The 12,500-nt window shown below is 50.7% G+C and overlaps 1 protein-coding gene across 4 annotated transcripts in view; it reads right to left on the bottom strand.

Moving 5' to 3' along the window:
• The window catches only part of LOC139577341 (PDZ domain-containing protein 2-like), a 174,951-nt gene that overhangs the window by 10,764 nt on the left and 151,687 nt on the right, over positions 1–12,500 (bottom strand). For all 4 annotated transcript variants that reach the window (XM_071404382.1, XM_071404383.1, XM_071404384.1 and 1 more), the window contains 4 exons: positions 12,405–12,500; positions 1,800–4,815; positions 1,405–1,522; positions 1,054–1,155 (listed from right to left, as the gene is read on the bottom strand). The exon at positions 12,405–12,500 is cut by the window's right edge and continues 52 nt beyond it. In XM_071404382.1, coding sequence (XP_071260483.1) covers positions 1,054–1,155; positions 1,405–1,522; positions 1,800–4,815; positions 12,405–12,500 — 3,332 coding nt within the window. The remainder of the gene's footprint in view (positions 1–1,053; positions 1,156–1,404; positions 1,523–1,799; positions 4,816–12,404) is intronic.

Genomic DNA, 12,500 nt, shown 5'->3' with positions numbered 1-12,500 from the left:
TTTACAAACGTATTCTAAAAGTGATTTATAGCTGTAATTTTACAAACGTATTCTAAAAGTGATTTATAGCTGTAATTTTACTAACTTATTCTAAATGTGATTTATAGCTGTAATTTTACTAACTTATTCTAAAAGTGATTTATAGCTGTAATTTTACAAACGTATTCTAAATGTGATTTATAGCTGTAATTTTACTAACTTATTCTAAAAGTGATTTATAGCTGTAATTTTACTAACTTATTCTAAATGAGATTTATAGCTGTAATTTTACATTCTAAATGAGATTTAGCTGTAATTTTACATTCTAAATGTGATTTATAGCTGTAATTTTACTAACTTATTCTAAAAGTGATTTATAGCTGTAATTTTACTAACTTATTCTAAATGTGATTTATAGGTGTAATTTTACTTTCTAAATGAGATTTATACCTGTAATTTTACATTCTAAATGAGATTTATAGCTGTAATTTTACATTCTAAATGAGATTTATAGCTGTAATTTTACATTCTAAATGAGATTTATAGCTGTAATTTTACTAACTTATTCTAAATGTGATTTATAGCTGTAATTTGACATTCTAAATGTGATTTATAGCTTTAATTTGACATTCTAAATGTGATTTATAGCTGTAATTTTACTAATTTATTCTAAATGTGATTTATAGGTGTAATTTTACATTCTAAATGTGATTTATAGCTGTAATTTTACTAACTTATTCTAAAAGTGATTTATAGCTGTCATTTGACATTCTAAATGTGATTTATAGGTGTAATTTGACATTCTAAATGTGATTTATAGCTGTAATTTTACTAACTTATTCTAAATGTGATTTATAGCTGTAATTTTACATTCTAAATGTGATTTATAGCTGTAAGTGCCATGTGGAACAGGTTGTGTACATCTGTAGGATGAAAATCCAATGTAATCCCTTTTAGCTAAATGTGACATATTTTCAAATTAAAATAGATTCCCTAACAATATGCCACATTACATTACTCAAATATCCAAAATAGCGTTTCTGCTAAAATACCAAAACACACTACTGTACTTACAGATATAGACTTCTGCTCAAGGTCCACTCCTCCAGCGATGCTGAAACCAAGTCCTGAACCCTCTTCTTTGGAGAAGACTACAAAGTGGGTATCATCTTTAACCTAGGATAGAGGGGGGGACCAGACGCAACACACACACACACACACACACACACACACACAGAAAGTGAGCTTTCAAGACAAGGATGAAAATACTGTCTCAGAACATATCGCTCACGCTCCTCTCCTCTAGCCTCGATCCAGATCTGTTAACACCAACTCTTATGGTCATTGTCACGCCAAACACAGTGGTAAAGACAGCAGAAATAAATCGGTGACCAGGCAAAAAAACAAACAACTGTATTTGGTTACCTGAGAGAGAGCTTTGGCCTCCTGTAGCAGGGCCAACACGTCGGTCTTGGAGGTCACGGAGGCCAGGACCGTCTGCAGCTTACTCTGCTCCACCGGAGAGCCAGCCAGCACTGTCAAACTGGAAAGAAGACCGAAAACAGAACATTTAAATATGGGTTAGTATAGTATAGTGACACTGCTTTACTCGTATGCGTCTGTCTGTCCGTCCGTCCGTCTGTCTCTGTCCGTCTGTCTCTGTCTGTCTGTCTCTGTCTGTCTCTGTCTGTCTGTCTCTGTCTGTCTGTCTCTGTCTCTGTCTGTCTGTCTGTCTGAAATCCTGGGAAAGTTAAGTATTGGATATTTGAATCACATTGTTGAAATAGAATAGTATAGAGATGGTTGGTGTTTTTACTCACCTGATGGACCAGTTGCTGGCCCCAGCGTCGCTCCGGCTGTGCCTGGTCGGGGGCACACCTGTGGGTTCAGCAGGCAGTTGACAGCACCCTGTCTGGTTCTGGAGGGCCTCTGTGGACCTGGCTGGGTGGATCTCCAGCTCCGTCTTAAATGTGCCGTTGGTCCGTGGGTTGCTGGAGAAGTCATCGGTGTACAGCTTGTCCAGGTCGGGCATGCTAAGGGCCCTGAGCTCCCTCAATCTGGATCGGGACAGGTTAGCATGGCCCCGAGCCTGGCGGCGCCGCATCACCGGGGGCGTTTGAGGAGTTAGGGTCACACCCCCTGGGGGCAACATTTTGGAGATTTCGCCGTCCGCGGGTTCGTCCCGTGTTTGTCCAAGTGGAGCTTCGTTTGCGCTGCAGCTTTGTGTCAAAATGTCAAAGTTCGGGAGAGTCAGACTTGACGGCGACTTGCGAAGCTGAGGCGACAAAGGGGTCAAGGGGGTTGAGGCGTTAAAGTTGTCGACGCATGAGCTGAAGCTTCTTCGTAGCGAACGGCAGTCTATGGAGCTCACCGAGCCGGACATGTAGCCAGACAGTCTTCGGTTAAGAGGCGGCTTCAACGTTGCCGTCAGAGCATAGGACTGAGCTAAGGACTGAATCTCGATACATTTGAGCGCTGGCTTGTCGAAGCTGGCCAGGTTCTCAAAGGACATGATTCTCTGGCGGACAGAGAAGGGGTTTGGATCCCCGGGGGCGCTGTTGTCCGTGGAGAAACTACGGCGCTCCATCATCTTCAGTTTGGACTTGTTGGCTTTCAGGTTTTCCACAGCCGTATCTGTTAGACGGGAGTTTCCGAGAGAGATGTTTATGATACCATTGCTTATAGGCAAAGGAACCACATCTATGGATTCTAGGACTATTGAGTTCACTGCTGAATTTGTAGTGACGTTTTCTGGATTACACACAGAGTCAGGGGATGCAGGAGCAGCAGGCCTGAGATTGGTCTCTACTGCACTTCCATTAACCTGTGACGTAACATCTGGTATATGAGTCATTTGAGTAATTGAGTAATTCTTTGAATTCACCGTTTCCTTTCGCATCAGAACTGGCGTAGACGACGAGGAGGAAGGAAGAGTAGAAGAGGAAGATGAGAGTCGCACCTCAATGAAAGTCCTCTGGGTAGTTGGGACTGGCTCCGGTTGTTCCTTGGACGTAGCTGGTGTCACTTGCTCTTCTTTGTTAGGGTGAAGCTCCAACTTGGCTGACTGTGCTGCCTCCAACGTGGTAGTGGGGTTGGACTTGGGTTTGCACTTGTCCTGGGCTCGGTCACCTGGTTTGGGCGAGGTGGGGCTCCTGCTACTGATTCTGCTCAGTTCCAACTGTTTGCCAGTCTTTAAGCTGCTAGATGAGGCTGCTGCCTTTCTGGTTGGCAGAGGAGAGTCTACCTTCTTGGCTTGCAGTTTGGGGGACTGGAGCGGGGAAGTTTTGCTTGCTTTCCCAAGAACCGCCGGACTTTCGGCTCTGGCTGGTTTCGGGGAAAGCTGCTGCTGCTGCTGGGTTTTGTTCTTACTCTTGATGCTGAGCCCCTTCAGTTTGGACATCGGAAGAGAGGGACTAGTAGGGTTATTCTGGACTGACCTGGGTTCCAGGGAAACTTTCTCTCTCTCCCTGTCTCTTGTCGTTGTTAGCGATGGCCTCGATGAGCCAGATCTAATATAGTTGGAGGATATCGCCTTCGCCGCCGTTGAGTGGGATGCTGCTGCTGCTGATGATGATGGCGATGATGATGTACTATTAGATAGTTTACCTGAAGTCGGCCTGGCTGTCCTCTCCTGACTCCGTGGGGTGAGGCTGTGGCTAGCTGCTATAACACTTAGAGAAGGTGCCTGGCTGGGTTTTATCACAGGTGTAACAACGTTGCTGCCACTAACCCCATTGGCAAAGCATTCTGAAGGCTCTGCAGGGCCTGGAGTGGGTACATAATCTGTGTCCTTGGAAGACTGGGCGGGCACCATTTGGCAAGGGGAAGCTTTGGACTCTGCAGTCAAACAGGCACCTGAGGACTGCGAGCCAGATAGACTCTGAGACAGCGAGGGGGAAGTGTTAGGGTTGGATTGGGTTGTTGTTACCACAGAGCAGTCTTTGTTATGCTGAGAGGCAGCATCAGAAGTGGCATAAGCAGCAGAGTCTAGTACTACATCAAAGGGCCCAGACTCGTTTGTATTGTGGCTGCCGTCAGAGCCAGAGCCAGAGATAGGGATAGAGAGCCGGGGAGACAATGGCCCATCTGTTGGGTGAGTCAGCGCTGCCTGGCTCAGAGTGCCGGGTCGCTGGGCCTCACTGTAACAAATCTCCACTTCCTCCTCATCAGACTCTGTGTCCTGTGGCTCAGCGCCTGCAGCGCCGTGGCTGTTGTCCGTGACGGTGTCTTCACTCTCTGAATCGCTGTCATCGACCTGGTTGTACATGTGGCACTTTGAGGCGCCAGGTGGTTTATCCACCCCGTTTGAAAGAACATTCTTCCCCTCGTCTGTGAGATTACTGCTAAAGTTTCTGGAGTAATTGTTCAAGAATGTTTTACCCACTGGCAAGAGGCAACCATTGTGTCCAGAGTCCAAGACAGAGAAGTCCAACTGACTGGGCCGTGTTGGAGGAGTCTGAACATTACTTTTGTCTTTCTCTAGCAGGGCCTTGCTGTCTAGAGCTGACTTGCAGGATGTAGTCTCAGTACATTGTGCTTCTGAAGGGGCTTTGTGGTTTTTGGATGAGAGCGCACTCTCAACATCGGAGGAACTTAGTTCGGTTATGACGTCATCGATGTAGGTGACAGGTATATCACTGCTGTGGTTGGTTGGGGCTGTGGGTTTGAAATTGTGATTTGCTGCTGAGGAGGAGGAGGAGGAGGAGGAGGAAGGAATTCCTGGATTTGGAGAACCACCATTGGCCTCCTGGGAAGTTCTGGACTGATCCAGTACGGAGGGTTGGATGACATCGCAACTCCCCGATGACATCACGAGGCTGGAGAGGCGATCTACAGCTGTGGGAGGAAGATATTACTTCATGAATGAAAGAGGCAGTGAGACATTTGTGTTCGATAGAACGTTGCTTTTATAAGTTGCTCTTACACCATTAAGGTTACACTGTAATTACTACAATAACAACATTGTTGTTACGTTATTTCAGCAACCGGAGTTGCTATGTAACAACATGTTAAAAGAAAACACTATTTTTTGTTTTTACATAACTAGGTTTCCTCAAGTCTCTCTAGATGTTCATTCATCAACTCAATATGACACCATCATTCATCTCAATGACCTCGTGTCATCAAGCCATACATGAGAGAGTGGAAAACTGAGCGATTGGACACCAGTGTTTAACGGGATAGTCATTAATACCAATCATGTGACCTAACGCACCAATCACGTCAAAACAAAACCAGGAAGTGAGCTGAAATATTGGTTCTGTTTTAGATATCAACATTCCTGCTATCCTCCCCCAGCGTATACTTTCCCACGGAGCTGCTTTCCCTCTATTCCACAAAGAACTTCAAACTCTCTAATTACAAATTAGTAAAATCTGACATTAAATGGAAGTTTCTGCAGATTGAACCAGCAGCCCCTGTTTGGTCTACAGCCCAGCAGAACCAGCAGCCCCTGTTTGGTCTACAGCCCAGCAGAACCAGCAGCCTCTGTTTGGTCTACAGCCCAGCAGAACCAGCAGCCTCTGTTTGGTCTACAGCCCAGCAGAACCAGCAGCCTCTGTTTGGTCTACAGCCCAGCAGAACCAGCAGCCCCTGTTTGGTCTACAGCCCAGCAGAACCAGCAGCCCCTGTTTGGTCTCCAGCCCAGCAGAACCAGCAGCCTCTGTTTGGTCTACAGCCCAGCAGAACCAGCAGCCCCTGTTTGGTCTACAGCCCAGCAGAACCAGCAGCCTCTGTTTGGTCTACAGCCCAGCAGAACCAGCAGCCTCTGTTTGGTCTCCAGCCCAGCAGAACCAGCAGCCTCTGTTTGGTCTACAGCCCAGCAGAACCAGCAGCCCCTGTTTGGTCTACAGCCCAGCAGAACCAGCAGCCTCTGTTTGGTCTACAGCCCAGCAGAACCAGCAGCCCCTGTTTGGTCTACAGCCCAGCAGAACCAGCAGCCTCTGTTTGGTCTACAGCCCAGCAGAACCAGCAGCCTCTGTTTGGTCTACAGCCCAGCAGAACCAGCAGCCCCTGTTTGGTCTACAGCCCAGCAGAACCAGCAGCCTCTGTTTGGTCTACAGCCCAGCAGAACCAGCAGCCTCTGTTTGGTCTACAGCCCAGCAGAACCAGCAGCCCCTGTTTGGTCTACAGCCCAGCAGAACCAGCAGCCCCTGTTTGGTCTACAGCCCAGCAGAACCAGCAGTCCCTGTTTGGTCTACAGCCCAGCAGAACCATATAGTCACATTCATTATGATCTAGGATCAGGTCCTCCCATGTCCATATAGTCACATTCATTAGGATCTAGGATCAGGTCCTCCCATGTCCATATAGTCACATTCATTAGGATCTAGGATCAGGTCCTCCCATGTCCATATAGTCACATTCATTAGGATCTAGAAGGCTAAACTGATCCCGAGAAACAGGTATGATCATGTCGATGTAGATCCCAATGTAGAAATTGAATACATTATGTATGCATGGGTAGATGACATACAGACATGGACATGCAGGCAGGGACATACAAGGCAGGGACATACAGGGACAGACAGGGACATACAGGCAGGGACATACAAGACAGGGACATACAGGCAGGGACATACAGTCAGGGACATACAGGGACAGACAGGCAGGGACATACAGGCAGGGACAGACAGACAGGGACATACAGGGGACAGACAGGGACATACAGGGACAGACAGACAGACAGGCAGGGACATACAGGGACAGGGACAGGCAGGGACAGACAGGCAGGGACATACAGGCAGGGACATACAGTCAGGGACATACAAGGCAGGGACATACAAGGCAGGGACATACAGGCAGGGACATACAGGCAGGGACATACAGGCAGGGACATACAGGCAGGGACATACAAGGCAGGGACATACAAGGCAGGGACATACAGGGACATACAGACAGGGACAGACAGGGACAGACAGGCAGGGACAGACAGGCAGGGACATACAGGCAGGGACATACAGGCAGGGACATACAGGCAGGGACATACAGGCAGGGACATACAGTCAGGGACATACAGGCAGGGACATACAGGCAGGGACATACAGGCAGCGACATACAAGGCAGGGACATACAGTCAGGGACATACAGGGACAGACAGGCAGGGACATACAGGCAGGGACATACAGGCAGGGACATACAGGCAGGGACATACAAGGCAGGGACATACAGTCAGGGACATACAGGGACAGACAGGCAGGGACATACAGGGACAGACAGGGACATACAAGGCAGGGACATACAGGGACATACAGGGACATACAGGGACAGACAAGGCAGGGACATACAAGGCAGGGACATACAAGGCAGGGACAGACAGGCAGGGACATACAGGGACAGACAGGCAGGGACATACAGGGACAGACAGGCAGGGACAGACAGGGACATACAAGGCAGGGACATACAAGGCAGGGACATACAAGGCAGGGACATACAGTCAGGGACATACAGGGACAGACAGGCAGGGACATACAGGGACAGACAGGGACAGACAGGGACATACAGGGACAGACAGGCAGGGACATACAGGGACATACAGGGACAGGCAGGGACAGACAGGCAGGGACATACAGGCAGGGACATACAGTCAGGGACATACAAGGCAGGGACATACAAGGCAGGGACATACAGGCAGGGACATACAGGCAGGGACATACAGGCAGGGACATACAAGGCAGGGACATACAAGGCAGGGACATACAGGGACATACAGACAGGGACAGACAGACAGGGACAGACAGGCAGGGACAGACAGGCAGGGACATACACATACAGGCAGGGACATACAGTCAGGGACATACAGTCAGGGACATACAGGCAGGGACATACAGGCAGGCAGGGACATACAGGCAGCGACATACAGGCAGCGACATACAAGGCAGGGACATACAGTCAGGGACAGACAGGCAGGGACAGACAGGCAGGGACATACAGGCAGGGACATACAGGCAGGGACATACAAGGCAGGGACATACAGTCAGGGACATACAGGGACAGACAGGCAGGGACATACAGGGACAGACAGGGACATACAAGGCAGGGACATACAGGGACATACAGGGACATACAGGGACAGACAAGGCAGGGACATACAAGGCAGGGACAGACAGGCAGGGACAGACAGGGACAGACAGGCAGGGACATACAGGGACAGACAGGCAGGGACAGACAGGGACATACAAGGCAGGGACATACAAGGCAGGGACATACAAGGCAGGGACATACAGTCAGGGACATACAGGGACAGACAGGCAGGGACATACAGGGACAGACAGGCAGGGACATACAGGGACAGACAGGCAGGGACATACAGGGACAGACAGGCAGGGACATACAGGGACAGACAGGGACATACAAGGCAGGGACATACAAGGCAGGGACATACAAGGACATACAAGACAGGGACATACAAGGCAGGGACAGACAGACAGGGACATACAGGCAGGGACAGACAGGGACATACAGGCAGGGACAGACAGGGACAGACAGGCAGGGACATACAGGGACAGACAGGGACATACAGGGACAGACAGGCAGGGACATACAGGGACAGACAGGCAGGGACATACAGGGACATACAGGCAGGGACAGACAGACAGGGACAGACAGGGACATACAGGGACAGACAGGGACAGACAGGCAGGGACATACAGGGACAGACAGGCAGGGACATACAGGGACAGACAGGCAGGGACATACAGGGACATACAGGCAGGGACAGACAGGGACATACAGGGACAGACAGGGACAGACAGGCAGGGACATACAGGGACAGACAGGGACATACAGGGACAGACAGGCAGGAACAGACAGGGACATACAGGGACAGACAGGCAGGGACATACAGGGACAGACAGGCAGGGACATACAGGGACAGACAGGGACAGACAGGGACAGACAGGGACAGGCAGGGACAGACAGGGACAGACAGGCAGGAACAGACAGGGACATACAGGGACAGACAGGCAGGGACAGGCAGGGACATACAGGGACAGACAGGGACAGGCATGGACAGACAGGGACAGACAGGGACAGGCAGGGACAGGCAGGGACAGACAGGGACAGACAGGGACATACAGGGACAGACAGGGACAGGCAGGGACAGACAGGGACAGACAGGGACATACAGGGACAGACAGGGACAGACAGGGACAGACAGGGACAGACAGGCAGGGACATACAGGGACAGACAGGGACAGACAGGGACATACAGGGACAGACAGGGACATACAGGGACAGACAGGGACAGACAGGGACAGACAGGGACAGGCAGGGACAGACAGGGACAGACAGGGACAGACAGGGACATACAGGGACAGACAGGGACATACAGGGACAGACAGGGACAGACAGGGACAGGCAGGGACATACAGGGACAGACAGGGACATACAGGGACAGACAGGGACATACAGGGACAGACAGGGACATACAGGGACAGACAGGGACATACAGGGACATACAGGGACAGACAGGGACATACAGGGACAGACAGGGACAGACAGGGACAGACAGGCAGGGACAGACAGGGACAGACAGGGACAGACAGGGACATACAGGGACAGACAGGGACAGACAGGCAGGGACAGACAGGGACAGACAGGGACAGACAGGGACATACAGGGACATACAGGGACAGACAGGGACAGGCAGGGACAGACAGGGACAGACAGGGACAGACAGGGACAGACAGGCAGGGACAGGCAGGGACAGACAGGGACAGACAGGGACAGACAGGGACAGGCAGGGACAGACAGGGACAGACAGGCAGGGACAGGCAGGGACAGACAGGGACAGACAGGGACAGGCAGGGACAGACAGGGACAGACAGGCTACTCTTCTTTACATTCGGTCGGTTGGTGTTCTTGCTGTGAGTGCTTCATGTTGTCACATAAAATCACATTTCTGAATCTAATAAACTTTTTCAGCTCGAGACCCAAATTAGAAAATAGTCCATCTTCCCGTGACCCAAATTAGGAAGAAATTACGTGTGATTATAGATGTATGTTCATTATAACTCGCCACCCGCCTCTCACACGCCCCAGGGACCAATATGGGTCCAGACCCATAGTTTAAGAAACCCTGATTCCTAGGAATACATATTTATTTGTTTCTGCTCAGTGACCAACCATAAGCAACTCACAGGAATCCCACCACGTCCCAAAACAACAACAACAAAAAAAGCAATGCAAAAAGGACACAAATCTAACGTTGGCTAGCTAAAGAAAGCTAACAGCTAATGCTAGCTAACAAAGCGGTTAGCGGCGGAGGACTCCTCCAGTCCTTTACTACTGGGCAGCTACTAGTCACTACTGAGGTAAATGAATGGATAGTCACCATGGATACAAAGCCAGCAGCGTGCCGTTCCCTTTGGGGTGCAGGGTTAGGGTACTGCCAGCAGGGGGCAGACTGCTGAGATCTTACATCTTAGGGAAGGTAGCGTTGGGGAGGAGAGGTGTGGGGGGGGGGGGGGGAGGAGAGGTGTGGGGGGGGGGGGGGGGAGACAGACCTGTGCTCTTAATAATTGCTGTAGTGGAGTAGTTCACAAAGGGGTCCTGATCAAACACTTTAAAACCATAGTTCATTTTTGTCAAGTTTGAGCACATTTTCGACTGCAGTGTTGTCATTTCAAGTGAACTATCCCTTTAAAAAAATGGTTCCTGCCTCCTACCTTCCTTCAGGGATCCCTAATCTTGATGTTGATCTGATGTTTGTTGGATCCCAGGTTAGGGACACCACCCAGGTTAGAGACACCACCCGGGTTAGGGACACCACCCAGGTTAGGGACACCACCCAGGATAGGGACACCACCCAGGATAGGGACACCACCCAGGATAGGGACACCACCCAGGATAGGGACACCACCCAGGTTAGGGACACCACCCAGGTTAGGGACACCACCCGGGTTAGGGACACCACCCGGGTTAGGGACACCACCCAGGATAGGGACACCACCCAGGATAGGGACACCACCCAGGATAGGGACACCACCCAGGATAGGGACACCACCCAGGTTAAGGACACCACCCAGGATAGGGACACCACCCAGGATAGGGACACCACCCAGGATAGGGACACCACCCAGGATAGGGACACCACCCAGGTTAAGGACACCACCCAGGATAGGGACACCACCCAGGTTAAGGACACCACCCAGGATAGGGCGTGTCTCTCGTTCCAGATGCTGGACAGTTGGTTATGTAGTTCAGTTAGTATTGAGGAGGAAAAAGTTCAACATGCCAGCTTCAGGTGTTATAATGCTGTCATAGGGATGAAACAACAGATTATAACACCTGTCAACGTACTTCCAGTACCCTCATTTGTTATGTTTTACGACGTAATGTCCGAATAGGTGGTTGTGACACGGCTGATATGATGCCACTGCATGACAGCGTTTTATAAAAGGCTTGAAATTACAGGTTGTTTGATTCCCAGGGTTGCTTAGCAAAGGTTGACTTTACATGCCGTGGTCCTCTCACCTGACACAGGCCTCTTGACCTCTAGCCTGACCTCTCACCTGACACAGGCCTCTTGACCTCTAGCCTGACCTCTCACCTGACACAGGCCTCTTGACCTCTAGCCTGACCTCTCACCTGACACAGGCCTCTTGACCTCTAGCCTGACCTCTCACCTGACACAGGCCTCTTGACCTCTAGCCTGACCTCTCACCTGACACAGGCCTCTTGACCTCTAGCCTGACCTCTCACCTGACACAGGCCTCTTGACCTCTAGCCTGACCTCTCACCTGACACAGGCCTCTTGACCTCTAGCCTGACCTCTCACCTGACACAGGCCTCTTGACCTCTAGCCTGACCTCTCACCTGACACAGGCCTCTTGACCTCTAGCCTGACCTCTCACCTGACACAGGCCTCTTGACCTCTAGCCTGACCTCTCACCTGACACAGGCCTCTTGACCTCTAGCCTGACCTCTCACCTGACACAGGCCTCTTGACCTCTAGCCTGACCTCTCACCTGACACAGGCCTCTTGACCTCTAGCCTGACCTCTCACCTGACACAGGCCTCTTGACCTCTAGCCTGACCTCTCACCTGACACAGGCCTCTTGACCTCTAGCCTGACCTCTCACCTGACACAGGCCTCTTGACCTCTAGCCTGACCTCTCACCTGACACAGGCCTCTTGACCTCTAGCCTGACCTCTCACCTGACACAGGCCTCTTGACCTCTAGCCTGACCTCTCACCTGACACAGGCCTCTTGACCTCTAGCCTGACCTCTCACCTGACACAGGCCTCTTGACCTCTAGCCTGACCTCTCACCTGACACAGGCCTCTTGACCTCTAGCCTGACCTCTCACCTGACACAGGCCTCTTGACCTCTAGCCTGACCTCTCACCTGACACAGGCCTCTTGACCTCTAGCCTGACCTCTCACCTGACACAGGCCTCTTGACCTCTAGCCTGACCTCTCACCTGACACAGGCCTCTTGACCTCTAGTCTGAGCGTCACAGGAGGAAGGTTGTGCATGAGCTCACAGATGTCGCGGTAGGAAGAGGAGCCGACGGGAG

This window comes from Salvelinus alpinus, chromosome 5 (genome assembly GCF_045679555.1).
Source record: "Salvelinus alpinus chromosome 5, SLU_Salpinus.1, whole genome shotgun sequence".
NCBI lineage: Eukaryota > Metazoa > Chordata > Actinopteri > Salmoniformes > Salmonidae > Salvelinus > Salvelinus alpinus.
This window is presented reverse-complemented; position numbering and strand designations above follow the sequence as displayed.